This window comes from Morus notabilis, unplaced genomic scaffold (genome assembly GCF_000414095.1).
Source record: "Morus notabilis unplaced genomic scaffold, ASM41409v2 Scaffold280, whole genome shotgun sequence".
Taxonomy (NCBI): domain Eukaryota; kingdom Viridiplantae; phylum Streptophyta; class Magnoliopsida; order Rosales; family Moraceae; genus Morus; species Morus notabilis.
The window spans coordinates 73,644-94,556 of NW_010367253.1; the positions used below are offsets into that span (position 1 = coordinate 73,644).

Sequence of the window (20,913 nt, forward strand, 5' to 3'; positions counted from 1 at the left end):
TGAGCCAGCCAACGGATATTTGATTGGTCGGTAATTGGTTCTTGTTCCTTGCGCTTCTCATATTCGCATTTCTCAAACAAATTATTTCCTTGCGGTTTCCTGTCTGAATTTTCCTGGAAAACTCCGAAGCTTTGTTCACGAGAATCATATCCCAGATAAGTCTTCTTACTGAAAACAGAATCTTTTCTTCGTTTTGTCTTTCTTTTTTCTCGTGAAGAAAAAAGAGCAAGAATTCTGGTTTCCCATAGAACATATTGGGCTGTCTCTTTTCTCTCTGAGTTGGGATTTGTTTGTTTTCTCTTGGATAAGCTTTGACAAAATCCTCATTTGGAGTGAAAAGAAATTCGGGTTCGTCTTCTGTTTAGAGCCCCGTGTCATTAGCATCTGATTTGCATTTACGGTTTAAGGGGAAATTTGGAGCTTCTCTTTAGAAGTTGTATTTTTTTTTCTTTGCGTCTACACCCCTTTGGGGGTTTTAGTTTGCAAAAATTTGGCTTTGAAATTCTCATGGTTTTGTGATATCATACATACAATAGTGGCGGTTAGATTGTTGGGATTTGTTGAATTTTTAAGCTTTTCCTGAGGTTTATTGACACCCTTTTAGAAGGTTGGGATTTGGATTTGGTTTCAATATTTGGGTAGTCATTTATTTATTTCATTGTTTGATTTAAATTGGATTGACTCTCCAGTTTTGAGGGTTCTTGTGTAAAGCGAGATTGGCACAAGTAAATTTGTTTCTAGAAGAGTTGGGCTTGCCATGGGGAAGCAAAGCGGAAAGAAGAACAAGCAGGTAGGAGAAAAATCGGGTGACGGTAGTGGAAAGCATGGCAAAACTGGGGACAATATTAGTAGCCCAAGAGCCTATGATAAGGACACCGCAGTTTTCATTTCCATGTCACAAGAGTTGAAGGATGAGGGGAACAAGTTGTTTCAAAAGAGGGACCATGAAGGAGCCATGTTGAAGTACGAGAAGGCCCTGAAATTGCTTCCGAGGAATCACATAGATGTGGCATATCTGAGGAGTAATATGGCTGCTTGCTACATGCAAATGGGGGAGAGCGAGTATCCGAGGGCGATCCACGAGTGCAATCTGGCGCTTGAAGTCACTCCCAAGTATAGTAAAGCGCTGTTGAAGAGAGCAAGGTGTTATGAGGCTTTGAATAGGCTGGACTTGGCTCTAAGAGATGTCAATACTGTTCTCAGCATGGAACCAAATAATATCATGGCATTGGAGATTTCAGAAAGGGTTAAAATGGCGCTCGAGAAGAAGGGGTTGAAGGTAAATGATATAGTGATTGAGTTGCCTCCGGATTATGTGGAACCACCAATCTCCTTGGCACCCCGAAAAGTTGTGAAAGAAAAAACGAGGAAGAAGAAGAGCAACAAAGTTGTGGAGAAACAGGTTGTGGACAATACAGAGCAACAGAATGTTGAGGAAATAGCTGAGGAGAAAAAGGCTGAGGACAAGGTTGTTGTGAAGGAGAAAATTAGTACTGTGAAGGAGGTACCTAAAAAATCTGTAAAATTGATTTTTGGGGAGGATATAAGACGGGCTCAGTTGCCAGTAAACTGCACACTACTACAACTAAGGGAGGTTGTTGCCGACCGGTTTCCAAACTCAAGAGCGGTCTTAGTTAAATACAGAGACCATGAGGGTGATTTGGTTACAATTACTAGTGATGAAGAACTGAGGTGGGCTGAAGGCTCAACAGAATCAGAAGGGTCTCTCAGGTTTTACATTGTAGAAGTTGAACCTGAGCAGGATCCATTCTTTGAGAAAGTGAAGAGTGATGAGGAGGTGCAGAAGCTGAGTATTGGGGAAAATAGTGTATCTGAGAATGGTTTTTCTGTTAAAGGCAAAGAAATAAAGGGGTTATCTTGCATTGAGGATTGGATAATCCAATTTGCTCAGTTGTTCAAGAATCATGTTGGATTTGAATCTGATTCATACTTGAATCTCCATGAGCTTGGGATGAAGCTCTATTCTGAAGCTATGGAAGAGACGGTTACGAGTGATGAAGCTCAACATCTTTTCGAGACAGCAGGAGACAAGTTCCAAGAGATGGCGGCTTTAGCATTGTTCAACTGGGGAAATGTTCACATGTCAAGGGCACGAAAGAAGGTTTATTTTACAGAAGAGGCTTCGAAAGACTCAATACTTTCACAAATCGAAGCTGCATATGAGTGGGCGCAACAGGAATATACAAAAGCAGGGAAGAGATATGAAGAAGCCCTGAAAATGAAACCTGATTTCTATGAAGGCTACCTGGCTTTAGGTCAGCAGCAGTTTGAACAGGCGAAACTCTCTTGGTATTATGCAATAAGCAGCAACGTTAATTTGGAAATGCAGCCGGCCACAGAAGTACTGCGACTTTATAACAATGCTGAAGACAACATGGAAAAGGGCATGCAGATGTGGGAGGAATGGGAAGAGCAACGCCTGAGTCAATTCACCAAGAAAAACAGTGTTAGAACCCAGATACAGAATTTGGGATTGGATGGACTTTTCAAAGATATATCCGTGGACGAAGCTGCTGACCAGGCAGCAAACATGAGGTCCCAGATCAACCTTTTGTGGGGCACCATGCTTTATGAGAGATCCATAGTGGAATTCAAGCTTGGTTTGCCTGTATGGCATGAATGTTTGGACGTTGCAATTGAGAAGTTTGAACATGCTGGGGCTTCTCCAACAGATATAGCTGTCATGGTAAAAAACCACAGCTCAAATAATAATACCCTTGAAGGTAAATATATGTGTACTAATAATGGCATTTCCTTTGTATAAGAAATCAGTCAGTTATCAGCTACTCAAATTATTTTTTATTTTATTTTAATTATTTATTTTATTTTTTCTTTTTTTTGGTATGTTTACAGGTTTAGGGTTCAAAATTGATGAGATAGTGCAGGCATGGAATGAGATGTATGAAGCTAAAAAGTGGCAAAGTGGGGTACAATCATTCAGATTGGAGCCTTTATTAAGAAGAAGAGTCTCAAAACTTTATTATGCATTAGAGCATGCATGAGCCAATGGTTTCAAGGTTTCTCCAATAAGTCACTTTTCTTACTCAACCGCCTGGAACATATTCTTTGCATATTAAGGTAGGTAACACTTGCCCTGGTTATGTTACTAATTTTAACTAGAATATTTGAAAACCATGAAAGTTCATTTCTGTTGAATTGGTGAAAGCTATAGTAGTAGATTTCTTCTCTGCTATAGATATATATATATATACATATATGTGTGTGTGTGTGTGTGTGTGTGTGTACCATTTATCAATGAGAATTTTTATGTAAACTCTGGTCATTCCAATTTCTATTTATCTAGGAGAACTCTCTGCATACTTTTACGAACTAATAATGATTTTTCCAAAGGCTCCATGCAAGACTTGATTCATACACTTGAAGGGGTTAGAATTACTAGTTGGGGCATCCATGACATGATTCCGAGTTTTTCTAACCTCTTTTCATACTCAATAACCTTTAACATGCAATCTTTTAATACTGAAGTAATTAAACTCATGATGGTTTTCATGTTCAAGAATGAATTTACACTTAAACTTTACATCCCATAGAACATTAGTAGGCAGTGAAATCTTGGGTTTTTGTTATCTCTTAATTGCCTTTTGGCATAGAAAAGAATTTAAATTTCATATAAGATCTCATAAAGGCATTGACCAATCTTGTTGCTCTGTTACGCAGCTTTTTTGTTGCTAGTTTACCTCTACAGTCGGAGCTTCGACCGTTTACCTTAAAACAGCCAAACCTTTGTAAAAGCTAATATTTTGGATGGTTAATTGAAGAAAAAAGTACGCTGGTTTCATTTATATTATTGGGGAGGAGATGAATTTGCAGGTTATTTCATTCTGCCCTCACTCTCGTTGCATCCCCAGTTTTCAACAGTTTCTGACGGCTGATTTTGTACCTGTATTTGTAGCAATATTTATTAACTTCAGCAATTTGGTATCTCATCTTCGTTGTGTAACAAATTATTTTGGTTTGTAGTGTCTTTTTAGACAGATTGTATGTGTCATAAAGTAAAATCTCTCTCGCTTGTTTACAAAGCTGTTTTTTTTTTTTTAATAAATTTTCAAGCTTGTTTACAAAGCTGCGTTTTTTTTTTTCTCCTTGTATTTAAGTTGGTTATGTAATAGACAACATTGAAAGAAAGCAGAAGGAAAACGTGAGGTTCTCTCATCAAAACATTGAACTCTCTTCATAGGAATATTAACATTTCACAACATTTTCCATACTATAAAAAAAAAAAAAAAAAAAAAAAAACCGAAAAGAAATCCACCAGAACTTTGAATAGTGAAACAATAAAGAAGATATTTGAATGGTGCACTTTGAAAGAATAAATAGTAAGACATTCTTTTCATGTATCGCCTAGGTAATTCATTCATTCAAACAAAGTTAAAAGACCTAGCATTAATTACCTGTTTGGTAAAATGGTTCACATGATTTGAACCAAAAATGTCGTCAAATTTTAGAGGCCGATTTCAAACCTCTGACGTGACGTTTTAAACAAGAAAACAAATACATCAATTTCAAATTTACCATCCACCTTAATTTCAACATTCCGAACCCATTTTCTACAGCGTTATTAACTCAACTCTTACCTCTTCTCTTACAAATAATAATAATAATAATAAAATTAAATTAAAAAAAAAAAGTTTTAGTTACACATCCAAAACAATTTTAGATTTTCCATCAAAAAAAAAATTTAGATTTTCTTTTCTTTTCAAATCACACCTCAACTACTGATATCCAAATGTGATATCAGACTAAATTCAGACCACATTTTTCAAAATTTTCATTTTAAACCACAAAAATTCAAACCACCCTATTTTGAACCTATATACCAAATATACAAGCTTTCTCAGTTCCACATAGCTTTGATCAATTCTAATACCTGACCGCTTAGCATGTCGTTTTTGTTTTTTTGGTGAAAAGCTTAGCATGACTTGTTCAACACCGAAAGAATAAAAAAAAAATAGTGATGGTGTGGCGAAGTATGGCCTGGAAATCCTCTCACATCTTTCACACTATTATGCTAAAGCGCACTAAACTGAAACTTTTTAACTCTTTTAAGTTCCTAACTCGAAAGAGCTAAATGAACGAGGTTAATATTTTAGTAAAAATTCTGAAACACAGCTTATGGTTATATCATATATGTACAGTTTATTACAAAGATGAGGTTCAATATACACTTGACATGCTTCACAAGTAGGTCATTTGTACATTTATGACAATGGTTTCTGGCCCACATTCTAGGTTCGTTTTACCATTTTATAACATTATTACTATATTAGCCTGTACAAAAAGCTGCCCTAGTATTTGGTAGCATATTATTTACAGAGGATCTTATAAATGTGATTGAACCTATTCTGGGCGGAAGCTAACCAAATTAGGAAGGGCAACAGACTGAAGCTTCTTGATTCCGGATGCAGTTACTTTGGAGGACTCCAAAGTCAATGACCTTAAACTCTTCAGAGGCTTTAAGTAATTTAACCCCTCGTTGGTAATGCAAGAATTCGATATGTTTAGTGATACTAACGTGGTCAATCCTGCATTATTGAAAGAAAAATGAGAATACAATAAAAGACATCACAGCAGCTCATATATGTTTCAATTTTCATGCAGTAAGAAAAGCGAATGGTCATAAGTTGCAGCAAGCTAGAAAGGTTACAACTTAAAAACCCTCCACACAATACACAAAATGGGGACACTGTTGTTTAAAATTGGCAATCAAATTGAGAAAAATGGGTACACTGTTGTTTTATCATTCTGTACTAAAAACCATGACATCAGTCGCACCACATGCATGAAAATATTTATGTAGGGCTTGTCAGATCTCGCCAGAAAAACTTTATTTATGTGAAGATCTGAAATTAATTGAGACCTATAGAAAGTACCAGAAATAAATTCCAAGGTCTTATCTGTCAGGTTGCTGTTTTGTGACAAATTTAGCCGTCGTAGAGACGCAAGACCTTGGATGTGCTTGACACCTGCATCAGTTAATCCTCCACCACATATTTCAAGGGATTGCAACTTCTTGAAGCCTGTTTGATGTGGAAAACATATGGGTTAACAATTAGCAATAACTAAAACAAAACACATGCACACAGAAAATCCAATATGAGCTGTCCAAATGTAGGGCCAAGTTTCTCATGTTTTACTCGTTTGATTCAAAAAAGACCTACTCAAGGAACTGGGACATTGAGTAGTAACCATATAACATTGGTAACAAAAATCATTCCAAGAGTTGCACTGGTATGTGAATCAATTGCGAAGAAATTAAATCCGAGTTTGTTGAAAACTCTGATCTAAAGTGGGACGTACTCAATAAAGGATGACACAGATCTGACAAATTAGTAACTTTTATAAAATCAGAGTCATCCGTCCTAGTTGCAACCTATATAAATTAAACCAGTTGACCATATTCACTGGAAAGAAAACCAGATCCTTGCCGACAATCGAAAGAAACAATGAATAATTCATTCATCTAGGAGTAAATCTATAGAAAAGAACAAGTTTAGAGAACTCATTCCTCGTGCATGTAATACCATATAAAGAAGCCCATTCATTGATGCCAAACCTAATGCATTGACAAAACAAAAAGGGTAAATACGACAATCTCTAACATACAGCGTAAATAATTCATTCCAGAATCTGTAATACGAGCCCCAAAAAGATCCAGATGTGCCAAATCAATAAGACCTGCATTCGAAAAGCATCCAATCAATGACTTTGACATAACCAAGCATATTTGACATTTAATAAGATAAATCACTGAAAAATGTCAATGGCGTTCACTAGGCCTTAGTTACACGAGTAAAAACAGAATACGGTGAATGATTTATCATAAATTTTGATCAATTGCATAACTAATACACAGTTCAGCTAGGGAAATGACAAATCTAAACTTGCATGAAAAATACTTACTAGTAAGGACAGAAAGTCCTGAATCACTAATTTGGCGAGTGTCCAGATTAAGTGATTTAAGAGAAGCCAATCCAGACAACTTTGTCAAACCACCATCCGTCACTAATGTGAATGAAAGATTCAAATTCTCCAAATTAGTCAAACCTGGAAGAGAAGACGTGAAATATAAATCAGAAAATGCCCTTTCAACAATCTTTTTTTTTTCTTTTCTCTTCTTTTTTTTTTTTTTTTTTTTTGATAAAGAACAAAGAACTTCATTTATAGAGAAGATTACAAAGGAAGTTCCAAGATGGATGAGAAATTCATCTGAACAAAAGCAAAACAACAAAAGAGAAGCAAAACAAAAACAATAAGCTAAACACAAGCACACTGCGAGATTTATTTCAGGACATCATCCCAACTTAACAGAATCAAAGATAACGGGAAGTGCTTAAAAGATGGATCTATTGAAGCCCAAATAGACGCTAAGTATTATGCCTTCTCAAATAAATCCTCGAATAGCATTTCTTTCCCTTCAAAAATCATTTGATTTCTTAATATCCCATATGGTTCACTGCCATTGAGCCTCTTTTCTCTTTTTTTTTTTTTTTTTTTTTTTTTTTTTTTTTTTCCCTTTTTTTTTTTTTTTTTTTTTTTTTTTTTTTTTTTTGTCTCTCCTGTTTTCTTCTTGCTGGTGTTGTTTCGCTTTGTCTCTTATCTTTTATCTGTTCTTTTGGCAACCAAAAATGGCAAGACATTTGAGATGCATACTATAAAAAGAGTGAAAAAAAGCACTAGTTGCCCAAAAAAAAGTTGCGAATCAGAAGATCACTCAATGAATTGGTGCGAGCAGCCAGAAAGAAAAAGCCAAAGAGCAATTGGCTTTCCTTTTTTGATAAGAAAAGCAATTTTTTTCTTAATTTATTTTGTTGCAGCTTCTAAAGTTTGTGTCTAAAATACGATCCCATACAAAAGGGCAAAAGGCCAAGTGAGAGCTGTACGTTGAGGTTAATGATAAGACCAGACCCTTGGTAAGACAGGTGTTTGTGAGGAGAGGGAAACGGCTGTAGGCCCTGGGGAAAGACAGGTGTCGTTAGGGAAGGGAACAGCGGCAAGTGTAGGATGGTTAATGAAATGTAACCAATCGGGGGGTAGTTAGTGGGGGGGGGGGGGGGGGTGTTGAGACAACAGAATTAGGGAAAGGGGAGGGATATAAATAGGGAAAGAGTGGATTAGTCGAGTAGGAAATTAGTGAGTAAAGGTTTAGTTGGGCCAATTAGCCAGCTAAGGGAGGTTTTGCAGTCCCTCGAAGAACTGCTGAATTGTATTCCAAAAGTCCTTCAGTGAATAAGAATAACTGTTTCTTGATTTCATTCTGTTCTTGCCTATTTTCCGGTAATAGAAATCCTAGGGTCTAACAGTTAACACACAAAGATGAAGCGAAATCGAGTGGGGGTGAAACTACGCCAAAATCTTTGGGAAAGTTATTTTCAAAAGGAGAACAAAGAGCCATATGGGTTTCGAGAGTCAAGAACGGAGCAGCAGTAGAGGATTTAATGAGAATTAAAGATTTGGTTGAGGACGCACTTGCAAGGAGTATAACAAGACCGACGCGATGGACTCGTCGACAGAGTATAGTAGCAATTCTGAGGGTGATGAAGACATTGGGTCAGACACCGAGACAGAGAATCCTGAAAATGAAGATCAATTTGCAGGTTTGGAATAGGCAAGGCTGCTCCTAAACGAAAGAAGAAAATGGAGTGCTCAAGGAGGGTACTGTGGAGGGGATCAAGGAGAGGAGCGAGATTAAGCAACAAGAAAACAAGGAGACTCAGGCGGGCGAAGGGCATAGCAAAATTAAAGGGGTATTGGATAAGAGTGGGTTAATTACGGATGGGTTAGTGAAAGTTAATGGCATATTAATTCAGTGGGGAGATGTGAAGGAGTTGTTGAATAAATTGAAGCTTAAGTTGGTATCTACGGTAGAGAGTAAAAAGGAAGATAAGGTTGGAAAGACAGCGAGAAAGAGAGGAGGCAATGGAGAGCTGCATAACTTAGCTTTTAACGTTAACTATGATATGTCTGCGAGCAAAAGGGGTATAAATAGTGATAAATGAAGCTAATGACATGGAATGTTATGGGTAGCTGCTGCCCGTTGAAGAGAAGCAGGATAAAGGAAGTAATTCGCAAGGGAAGTCTAGATTTGGTAGTGTTGCAGGAGATCAAAAGTCAAGAGATGGACAGGAGGTTCATAGGAAGTATTTGGAGGGCCGGATTTAAACTGTGGATAGGAGGAATTTTAGTAATATGGGATGTCAAAAGGGTGCATGTTTTGGAAAGTATGTGTTAAGCCTCCTATTCGGTTCATTTATGCTAGGCATGGCAAGCACGTGAGGGGGGAGAATTAGTCGGTACCTTAAGGCCAGTTTGGGAAATTTGTGAGTCCTGGGGATCTGTGTTAGTTAGTGGGGAAAATCAGTTATAATAGAATAAAAGGGGGGATACCGTGGAGGAAGTTAGGCAATCGGTGAGTTGAGTGGAGAACTTCCTCTGGGAGAGAATTGAGCCTCTCGAAAGCTCAATATCTATCTTATTCTTCCTGTACTTTCTATCTTTCCAATTTGTAGTTCCATTAATACAACTTCCAGTTTACTTCTCAATCGTATTGCTATTCTCTTAGTGGTACTTATCATCTGGTATCAGAGCGAGACGTCGGAAGATGGTGAACAGAAGGATTGGAGGCCGAGGAGAGGTGGTGGAGGACCGGGTGGAGGAACAGCAAGCACCGACGGAAGAAGTAGACCCGGGGGAGTTTCAGCGGGAGCTGCGAGAGATCCGAGGAGATCGACAGCGACTCGCGGTTCTGGAGAGAAGCATCAATACCATCGTGGCACGTATGTCGGTGCTCGATCGGGTGGAACAGGCGCTCTAGAAATTGGAGGATCCGTCACGAACAGGAGCAAGTGGGGGAAATAAGGGAAAATTGCTCCATCCGGAATCCTCGAACTAGGGGACGGCGTCCGCCGCGGGGGAGGAGGGACAACCAAAGCGGACCCACCGGGATTGAGCGTCCAGATTGGGAACGGGGTGAGCCGCGCACGCATCGGTTGGAGATGCCCGTGTTCGATGGGGAAAACCCAGAGGGCTAGTTGTTCCGAGCTGAGCGCTACTTCGCAATCAACTGATTGACAGAGCCCGAGAAGCTACAGGCGGCGGTGATCTGCATGGAAGGGGAGGCGTTAGCGTGGTTTCAATGGGCGGATGGACGGAGGCCTATTCACAGCTAGCTAGAATTGAGGACTCATGTGCTGGACCGATTCCGTTTAACCCAAGAGGGGTCCATTTGCGAAAAATTTCTGGCTCTCTGCCATGAGGGGTCGGTGCGGGAGTATCGTCGGTGGTTTGAACTATTGGCTTCTCCGCTGAGTGAAGTTTCGGAAAAGGTGATGGAGAGCACCTTTATCAATGGGCTGAAATCGGATGTTCGAGCGGAGGTCTGTTTGGCTAACCCCAGCAGGTTGACCCGAATCATGGAGTACGCCCAACGGGTCAAGGACCGGAACAACATGATCCAACTGAACAAATCAGCGCCGACGGGGCTGTGGGCCCTGACGTTGAGTGGGGGCCCCTCTGCGAGCCCGACCAGGCAGCTCCCTTCAATCCCAAAGGCCCAAGTGCATGGGCCACGCCCCCCAGGGGACCCTTCAAGGGGATCCCAACTTATGCCATTCCATGGCATCGCTCAAGGCTATGGTCAAGGCGTTTCGTGAGCAAGATGAAGGGGTGCTGCTGGAACTGGGGTGCATCTCCGTGGAAGATGGGGAAAAATAGGCTGCTATTCCACAGCCCCTAGTGGAGGTAGTGCAACAGTACCGGCGTATCTTTGAGTGGCCGCAGGGGCTACCACCGAGTCGCAGCCGTGATCATGCTATCACTCTCCAACCGGGCATTGCACCAATAAACGTGCGCCCTTACAGGTACCCGCAAATTCAAAAGACCGAGATTGAGCACTTGGTGAGGGATATGTTGGCGACAGGGATAATTCAGCCAAGTATTAGCCCTTACTCGAGCCCCGTTCTGCTAGTTAAAAAGAAAGATGGTAGTTGGCAATTTTGCGTTGATTATCGCGCGTTGAATAAAGCGACCGTGCCGGACAAATTTCCGATTCTGATGATTGATGAGTTATTGGATGAGCTCCAGGGGGCCACAGTTTTCTCTAAACTCGACCTCAAGTCTGGATATCACCAAATCCATGTAAGGCAAGAGGACGTCCCAAAGACAGCATTCCGCACCCCCGACGGCCACTATGAGTTCTTGGTGATGCCCTTCGGGCTCACCAATGCCCCAGCAACCTTCCAAGCCCTCATGAATGAGATTTTCAAGGAGCATCTACGGCGTTTTGTACTCATTTTCTTTGATGACATGTTAGTGTTCAGTCGGAACATGGACGATCATGTCATCCACTTGCGAAGGGTGCTAGACATTTTGGGGGCGCACCAGCTATTCGCTAATGAGAAGAAATGTGCATTTGGCCAATCCCTATTGGAGTACCTCGGCCATATCATCTCTGCCGACGGGGTTTCAGCGGACGAAGCCAAGATCTCGACCATGCTCCATTGGCCAATGCCAACTACGCTGCGAGAACTGCGAGGGTTCCTGGGACTTACGGGTTACTACCGCCGGTTGGTGGCCGGTTATGCCACGCTGGCTTGGCCGCTCACTCAGCTACTTAAGCGCGACAGCTTCCACTGGATGCCGCGGCAACAAAGGCTTTCTCCTGCCTCAAACACGCCATGACAACGGTGCCAGTATTGGCCTTGCCCGATTTAACTCAGCTTTTTGTCGTGGAGGCAGATGCGTCCGGCCATGGCCTTGGGGCGGTGTTGATGCAAAACAACCGCCCCCTCGCCTACTTCAGCCAAACCCTCTCCTCTCGCGCGCGGTTGAAATCCGCCTATGGTGAGAATTGATGGCTATTGTAATGGCCATCCGCAAGTGGCGCCACTACCTTCTGGGCCGCCGTTTTGTGGTTCGCACCAATCAACGGAGTCTTAAATACTTGCTAGAACAACGGGAGGTTAGTGCCGAGTATCAGAAGTGGCTCACCAAACTCATGGGATATGATTTTGATATTCACTATAAGCCGGGATTGGACAACAGGGCCACAGACGCCTTGTCTCACCGGGAGCCACTTCCTTCCCTCGCCGCCCTGGCTGCTCCATATTCCTTATTACTCGGGGACCTTGTCGCGCAAGTCATGGGAGATGAGAAGCTTAAGGCAGTGGTTGACACCATTAAACAGGGCGGAGTTAGGCCTGCGAGGTATAGACTCGTGCAAGGACGGTTGTTATACCATAACCGGCTGGTGGTGCCACGTTCCGCACAGTTGGTGAGTACCATCCTAGCAGAGCTGCATGACGGCATTATGGGTGGCCACTCAGGCTATTTGAAAACTCTTAAGCGAGTGCATGCCTGTTTCTATGGGCCAGGGATAAAGCGGGATATTCTCCAGTATGTTGCCCAGTGCGCAGTATGCCAACAAAACAAGAATACCACTCTGGCTCCTGGGGGGTTGCTGCAACCCTTGCCAATACCGGACCGCATTTGGGAGGATGTTTCGATGGATTTCATCGAAGGTCTTCGGCGATCCGAGGGGGTCGACGCTATCTTAGTCGTCGTGGATCGGTTGAGCAAATATGCCCATTTTATGGGACTCCGGCACCCGTTCACGGCCTAATCGGTGGCAGGAATCTTCTTTAAAGAGGTAGTTCACCTCCATGGCATTCCCTCTTCCATCGTTTCCGACAGGGACAAGGTGTTTATTAGCAAGTTCTGGACCGAGCTCTTCCGTCTCCAGGGCACGGTGTTCAAGCATAGCACATCATATCACCCTCAAATGAATGGGCAGACCGAGGTTGCCAACCGCTCCGTGGAGACGTATTTGCGCTGTTTCGCATCCACCCGGCCCAAGACGTGGGCGCACTGGCTTCCATGGGCGGAGTATTGGTATAATACTTTGTTTCACACGGCCACACGAACAACGCCCTTCCATGTTGTTTATGGTCGGGACCCGCCCCATTTGTTGCGTTTTGAGGCTGGCTCCACGCCTTTTTCGGCAGTGGACCAGCAACTGCGGGACCGCGACACTGTCTTGGATGAATTACACCAGCAATTGCTTCGGGCACAACAGAAGATGAAGCACCAAGCGGATAGGCATCGCCGGGATGTGCAGTTCGAAGTTGGGGACCTTGTGTACTTGAAGATCCGCCCCTATCGACTCAAATCCTTAGCAAGACGATCTAAAGAGAAGCTCGCTCCCCGGTTCTATGGGCCTTTCAAAGTCCTCACGCGAGTAGGATCGGTTGCCTATAGACTCCAGTTGCCCGAGTCTTCTTCTCTCCATCCCGTGTTCCATGTCTCCCAGCTTCGTCGCGCGGGGGGCGCCACGTCCGTGATCTCCGAGCTTCCCCCCCCCCCCCCCACCTGTCTGAGTACGAGCTGCTGATCGAACCAGAGAAAGTGCTGGGGTTGCGAACGACTTCGGCAACAGGAGCCAAACCACTGGAGGTGCTGATTCAATGGAAGAACATGTCTCCTACAGAGGCCACATGGGAACCTTTTGAGCTGATTCAAGGCCAGTTTCCCACTTTTCACCTTGAGGACAAGGTGACTCATTGGGAGGGGAGTACTGTTAAGCCTCCCATTCGGTTCACTTATGCTAGGCGTGGCAAGCACGTGAGGGGGGAGAATTAGTTGGTACCTTAAGGCCAATTTGGGAAATTTGTGAGTCCTGGGGATCTGTGTTGGTGGGGAAAATCAGTTGTAATAGAACAAAAGGGGGGATACCGTGGAGGAAGTTAGGCAATCGGTGAGTTGAGTGGAGTACTTCCTCTGGGAGAGAATTGAGCCTCTCGAAAGCTCAATATATATCTTATTCTTCCTGTACTTTCTATCTTTCCAATTTGTGGCCATTAATACAACTTCAAGTTTACTTCTCTATCGTATTGCTATTCTCTTAGTGGTACTTATCAGTCTGATCGGAGAATTTTCGGTGTCAATTCATATTTGGATGGATGGTGTTGAGGATTGGTGGTTCTCAGGGACTTACGGTCCAATGAAAGTGTCGCTAAGTGAGCTATTTTGGGCTTTGTTAGCAGGGCTTCAGGAGATATGTGGAGAGAGATGGTGTTTTGGGTTGGGGGGGGGGGGGGGGGGGGATGTGGTGAGAAATGTAAGTGAAAAGACGAACAGTTCTTCATCAACTCGCAGCATGAGAATGTTCGACAATTTGATTAGAGAGATGGAAATCATTGAGCTAGTTGTCAATGCCTCATATACATGGTCAAAATTCAACCAGGAGCCCATTTGTTGTAGACTGGACAGATCATTGCCCGGTTATTTTAACTACGAATCCTCCAAAATGGGGACATTCCCCATTTAGGTTTGAAAACATGTGGTTAGATCAACGGTGTTTCAAAAAAGATGTTGTGGGATGGTGGGGAGAGGAGTCTTTTCAAGGGTGGGCAGGGTACAAGTTCATGAAGAAACTCAAGAGTTTGAGGACCTCGGTTAAAAGAGTGGAATAAGGAGGTTTTTAGAGGTTTGAGAGTATAAAAGTTGAAGAGGTATAAAAGAATTGAGGAGATTGATAAGAAAGAGGGGAGTTCCAAGTGGTCTAATGAGTTGGAGGAAAGGGTTAATGTGAAGAAGGATTTAAATGAATTGCTATTTAGGGAGGAAAGGGCAGCGGTGATGAAATCAAAATTCTCTTGGGCTAGAGATGGAGATACTAATACCAAACCCTTCCACAAGCTGATGAACACCAGGAAAGCTCATAACACAATTTCTAGATTAGAAACGGTGGACGGGAGAATCATGGAAGGTGAGAGGAATTGGAGAAGCCTTTTGGGGTAGACGAAGTGAAGATGGCTGTTTTTGAATGTGATGGGAATAAGTCTCCGGGACCGGATAGTTACACTATGGCATTTTTCCAACCTTTTTGGGAAATGGTGAAAGATGAGCTAATGGAAGTTTTGGAGGATTTTTATTCGAATGGTGTGGTCAACGGAGTCACTAATGAGACATATATTGCCCTTAACCCTAAAAAGACTAAATCTTGCAAAATTACTGACTTAAGGCCAATTAGTCTAGTCACTAGTTTACACAAGATCATCTCTAAGGTCTTAGCCTCCCGTTTAAAGAGCATTATGGAAAGTACGATTTCGCAAACACAAGGAGCATTTGTTGCTGGTAGGCAAATCCTAGATGTTCTGCAGCTTATTGCTAATAAGGTGGAGGATTATAGGGCGGGAGGCAAGGAAGGGGTGGTTTTTTAAAATTGACTTCGAGAAGGCTTATGACCATGTATAGAGGGATTTTTTGGACTCTGCTTGAGAAGAAGGGTTTCGGGAATAAATGGAGAAAGTGGATTAAAGGTTGTTTGGAGTCCGTTTCCTTTGCAGTAATCATAAACGGAAGACCACGAGGAAAGTTTCGGGGTTCAAGAGGATTAAGACAAGGCGATCCTTTATCTCCGTTTTTATTCACTTTGGTAGCCGATGCTCTTGGGAGGTTGATGGACAAAGCGGTTGATCATGGTGTGCTTTGGTGCTTGGAAGTTGGAATAGAGCGGATAAAGGTATCTCATCTACAATTCGCAGACGATACTCTTTTCTTCTTGGTTAATGATGAGCATAATCTTCGATCTTTGATGGCCATCATCAATACTTTTTGTTTGGCCTTTGGACTGAAAGTTAATTTGGAAAAAGTGTAATTTTGGGCATCAATATGGAAGTGGTGGAAGTGGCAAGTCTGGCTGCCATTGGAGGTGGAGGTTGTTCGGTTGTGGTGTGGCAAATTAAATCTCTTGGCTTAAACTTAGGTGGGAATCCGATTAGATCATCTTTTTGGGAACCGGTTATTTCAAAGGTGGCAAAGAGGCTTGATGGACAGATTAGATCATCTTTTTGGGAACCGGTTATTTCAAAGGTGGCAAAGAGGCTTGATGGACAGAAGAGATCGTTGTCTCTCGCAGAGGGAGATTGACGTTAATTAGATTGGTTTTGTCATCTTTACAGATCTATTTTCTGTCGATTTTCAAAATCCCTAAAAGAGTTGCAGCTAAGATTGAAAGATTAATGAGGGATTTTCTGTTGGCGAGGTTGTGAGGAGACAAAACTAGATCATCTTGTAGCTTGGGCTGAAATTTGCAAACCTACAGAGAAGGGTGGCTTGGAGATTGGTAATTTGGTTCTCCGTAATAAAGCCCTTTTGTCAAAATGGTTTCAGAGCTTCCAAAGGAGAGTAATTCATTGTGGTGCAGAGTTATTAGAAGCAAGTTTGGGTTGGTTTTTTGGAGTATGGGAATCAGGCTTTTGTGATGGAGCAACATTTAGGAGTCCCTGGAAAGCTATTAAGAAAACTGCAGCATGAGTTTAAAGCAAACATCAAGGTTACGATGGGGGACGGAAGGAGGTTAAGGCTCTGGGAGGAGGTTAAGGCTCTGGGAAGATGTGTGGTTAGGAGAGGAATCAATTTCTGATCGATTTCCAAGTCTTTATAGGAACTCGTCCCTTCATAACTCAGCTATCCCCTCATTTTACACTCTTGGAGAGGGTAGTACGGTGTTCTAGAACTTCCATTTTAGGAGGGAGCCTAGTGATTGGAAATTGGGTGGAATCATGGAGCTTTTGGGTTGTCTAGAGAGTGAAAGATTGAACGAGTTTATTTGTGATAGGTGGGTGTGGATTCTGGAGGGGTCGGGGTCATTTTCTTGTAAATCTCTCATTGATGATCAATCCTTTCTTTCCTTTAGCCTGTCCTTTTATTTGGAGCGTCTCGGCACCTGCTAAAGTACAAATTTTTAATTGGTTGCTTGTGTCAAATAAACTTAACACTTGTGATTTGTTACAAAGGAGAAAGCCATACTTGCACCTATCTCCTAGCTGGTGCGTTTTCTGCAAAAATGCTAATGAAACGGGGGATCACCTTTTTCTTTAGTGTCCGTTTTCGATGGGTATATGGCAGCATGTTCTAGAAAAGTTCAGGATTGTTTGGGTAGTCCCTAACAATATCTCAGAGTTATTTGACTGTGACGTTCTATATGAAAGTACAAAGAATATTAGGAGATCGTGAAATGTTGTTGCCCTTACACATGGGCTTTGTGGTTACAACGGAAAAATCGTGTCTTTGACGACGTCCAAGGAAACTCCTCTGATGTTAGCGATAGAATTAATTACTGGGTTGCACTGTGGTTGTCTCAGTCGAAAACTTTTTGTGAAAGAGAATACTATGGATTGGTTTGGTATTGCTTTTTGTTCCAAAAATCAACTTTTGCTTGTAACAAAAGCTAATTTTAGTGTTTGGTAAATCTCCTTAAAAGTGCTTTTTGAAGAATTTTGGAAGAATCTACTGCCAAAATCAGAAGCAACCCAAAGACAACTTTAACTTTTAGATTGTGCGGGAATCAACATAGTACAATTAATGAAACTTTCATAATACCCATAATACTCCTAATGAAATTTAAAATTTACATTCTCAATTTAAAATTCAGACTCGTAATATAATATAATATAATATAATGTAATAGTAATGTAACTCCGTCTATGCGTTTGTATAGCCGGTCCCAAGTCCGGGTAAAGGAGGAGGGTTGCGGTAGGTTGACGGCCAGCGTAAAAATAAGTCACTCTCATGGATTTCACTCACATAGAATTTGTTAGGGCGTTCCCTATATGCGACGCGTTATGCTGGGCCTCGAGTATAGTCTTAAATGGGCAAGGGGGGTCTTCGCACATTCATGGACGTGTGCGGGAAGAAAAGTGAGCCCATGCGCCATGTCAGGCCCTAGATATGGTGAAAAATATGCAAGGGGGATCCTTGCACATTCATGGACGTGTGCAAGGGGCAGAGCTAGCCTATGATAGAAAAATTCGTTTAGGTAGTTGGAATGTAGGTTCTTTAACTGGTAGATCTATGGAGTTAGTAGATGTTATGGTAAGAAGAAGAATTAACATTTCATGCTTACAGGAAACAAAATGGATAGGAGAGAAAGCAAATGAGATTGAAAATTTAGGACACAAGTTATGGTATACAGGTTAGGAAATGAATCGCAATGGAGTTGGTATTCTAGTGGACAAAACTGTGAAAGATGACGTTGTTGAGATTAAGCGAATAGGAGATAGAAATATTATGCTCAAATTGGTACTAGAAAATAAGTTCATCTATCTAATTAGTGCGTACGCTCCACAAATAGGATTGGATGCGGAAACTAAAGTCAAGTTCTGGAAAGACATGGATGACTTAGTCTGTCGTATAGGCAATGAGGATAGCATTTTCATTGGAGGCGATTTCAATGGGCATGTTGGTAAGGATAGGGAAAACTTCCAAAGGATCCACGGTGGTTTTGGTTTTGGAGCTCCAAATGAAGAAAGAAAATCTATTTTGAATTTGCGTTGGGACATAATTTTATCATAACAAACACATTTTTCAAGAAAAGAAATTCTCACTTGATCACTTTTAAGAATGGGAGAAACTTGAGCCAGATAGATTATTTTCTCACAAGGTATAGAGAACGTTCTCTATGTAAGAATTGTAAAGTAATTCTTAGAGAAGTACTAGCCACCCAACATAGATTAGTGATCTTAGATGTGAGCATTAAGCTTTGCTATAAAAGGACTAAGATAAACTACCTCCCACGAACTCGTTGGTGGCATTTGAAGGGAATAAAGCAATTGGCCTTTAAAGAGAAGTTAGATGAGGCTACTTGGTCATATATAGGTGATGTAAATACTATGTGGGATGCCATGACCAACTGCATTAGAAAAGTGGCAAAAGAGGTACTAGGAGAATCTAGAGGTAAAGGCCTCCCTGGGAAAGAAACCTAATGGTTGAGTGAGGAAGTCCAAAAGGCTATTACGACCAAGAGGGGTTTATATAGAGATTTACCAAAGCGTAAGGTAAGCGAGCAATTGGTAAGGCTCGTTTTACTTACTTAGATTATGTATATAGGAAACTTGGGACTAGAGAATGAGAGAAGGATATATATAAGCTAGTTAGGATAAGAGAAAGGAAGTGTCGGAATCTAAATCAAGTGAGGTGTGTTAAGGATGATACAGATCAGGTTTAACAAAAGATAAAGACATTAAGGAAATGTAGAGTTACTTTGAGAAGCTTTATAATGATGATCATACGATAGAGTTTGATAATTTTAGGTCACAAGGAGAACCTAATGTGATGTACAAAAGAGAAATTAGAGTCTCGAAAGTTAAAACTGCACTACGAAAGATGAAAAAGTGGAAGGCATGTGGGTCAGATGATATTCCAATAGAGGTTTGAATGGCATTAGGAGATGTTAGAATTGTGTGGCTCACTAAGCTTTTTAATGAGATACTAAAGAAGAAGCATATGCCTGATGCTTGGAGGAAAAGTATTGTTGTCCCATCTTCAAGAATAAAGGAGATGTGCTGGATTGTAACAATTATAGGAGCATAAAGTTAATAAGACACACTATTAAACTTTAAGAGAGAGTTATCAAAAGGAGATTAAGGACCACAACTACAGTCTCAGGTAACCAATTTGACTTCATGACAGACAGATCAACCACGGAAGTCATTTTTCTTCTTAGGATGCTGATGGAAAAGTACAGAGAAGTCAAGACGGACTTACATATGGTCTTTATAGATTTAGAAAAGGCATATGATAAGGTGTTGAGGGAAGTTTTATGGTGGGTGCTAGAAAAGAGAGGAGTGCATTTTAGGTATATCAAGGTAATTAATGACATGTACGATGGGGTGGTCACGAGTGTGAGAATTGCTGGAGGCTACACGACAGAGGTCCCCATTCGGATCGGCCTTCACCAAGGATCTGCTCTTAGTCCTTATCCGATCAGGCAGGTAAGAGTCGACATAACTATAGGCTTAAGCCCGCTTAAATGCAATTTCTCCTTAGGCCGCTAGTTGAGAGGGGTCCCTAATTGATGATAAGCTGACAAGAGAAATCCAAGATAGAGTTCCTTGGTGTATGCTTTTTGCGGACGATATAGTTTTAGTTGATGAATATAGGGAATGAGTTAACCGTAAGTTAGAACTGTGGAGACAAACTCTCGAGACGAAGGGATTTAAGTTAAGTAGGACGAAAACTTAATACATGCATTGTAGATTTAGTAACTCAAGTAATCAGAGTGATGAAGTTTCTTTAGATGGTGTGGAAATTGGGACTTCTAGGAAGTTTAGGTACCTTGGGTCTATAGTGCAGTACGAAGGAGATATAGAAGAGGATATTCAACATAGGATTAAGACAAGGTGGGTTAAGTGAGAATGCTATGGAAGTTTTATGTGATAGCAAGTTGCCTATTAAGTTGAAGGAAAGTTCTATAGGACTGTAATATGCCCACCTATGTTATATGGTAGTGAATGTTCGGCCATTAAGAGACAACATATATCTAAGATGAGTGTGGTAGAAATAGGTATGTTAAGATCGATGAGTGGCCATACGAGAATGGATCGCATAAAAAATGAAGTTATTCGTAGTAAAGTAAGTGTAGAACCAATAGAAGATAAGGTGCGAGAAGGTCGCTTGAGGTGGTATGGGCATGTCTAACGTAGACCACTAGAAGCACCAGTTGTTGCTTAGGAGGACATTCTTATACCTAATACTATGAGAGAGAGAGGTAGACCAAGAATTACGTAGACTAAAATAGTTATAAAAGACATTATAGATCTAGGCCTTCAAGAAAATTTAATTTCAAACAAACTGTGCGAAAAAGTGAAATCCATATAGCCGACTCCAATTAAATTGGGATTAAGGCTTGTTGTTGTTGTATAATGTAATAGTAATATTGTAACAAATAATATCATAATTATATTAATAATTCTAATATTATTATTTTATCATATAATATGATATTATAATAATATTATAATTATTTTAATAATATGATATTATAATGATATTATTTTAATAATATGATATTATAATTATATTATTTTAATAATA

General features: G+C 41.1%; 2 protein-coding genes across 2 annotated transcripts in view; one reads left to right on the forward strand and one right to left on the reverse strand.

Annotated features, from left to right (window-relative positions):
* Positions 1 to 222: 222 nt before the first annotated feature.
* Positions 223 to 4,059, forward strand: LOC21388917 (protein PHOX1). Its single transcript, XM_010112169.2, has 3 exons — positions 223 to 2,744; positions 2,875 to 3,099; positions 3,700 to 4,059. Exons 1-2 carry the CDS (start codon positions 758 to 760, stop codon positions 3,021 to 3,023), a joined length of 2,136 nt encoding a protein of 711 aa, XP_010110471.1. The 5' UTR covers positions 223 to 757; the 3' UTR covers positions 3,024 to 3,099; positions 3,700 to 4,059.
* Positions 4,060 to 5,120: 1,061 nt separating this feature from the next.
* Positions 5,121 to 20,913, reverse strand: part of LOC21388918 (EIN3-binding F-box protein 2) — a 23,193-nt gene continuing 7,400 nt past the window's right edge. The window contains exons 13-16 of the mRNA XM_010112170.2: positions 6,943 to 7,086; positions 6,646 to 6,717; positions 5,913 to 6,059; positions 5,121 to 5,564 (exon numbers count right to left, since the gene is read on the reverse strand). Of these exons, the coding sequence (XP_010110472.2) occupies positions 5,380 to 5,564; positions 5,913 to 6,059; positions 6,646 to 6,717; positions 6,943 to 7,086 (548 nt within the window). The 3' untranslated portion in view covers positions 5,121 to 5,379. The remainder of the gene's footprint in view (positions 5,565 to 5,912; positions 6,060 to 6,645; positions 6,718 to 6,942; positions 7,087 to 20,913) is intronic.

What these genes read in the sequence shown, in the direction of transcription:
- LOC21388917 (XM_010112169.2), top strand. Translation starts at nt 758, where the DNA reads ATGGGGAAGCAAAGCGGAAAGAAGAACAAGCAGGTAGGAGAAAAATCG. An exon ending in AAATAATAATACCCTTGAAG is followed by an intron (nt 2,745 to 2,874) that starts GTAAATATATGT and finishes GTATGTTTACAG; the next exon opens with GTTTAGGGTTCAAAATTGAT.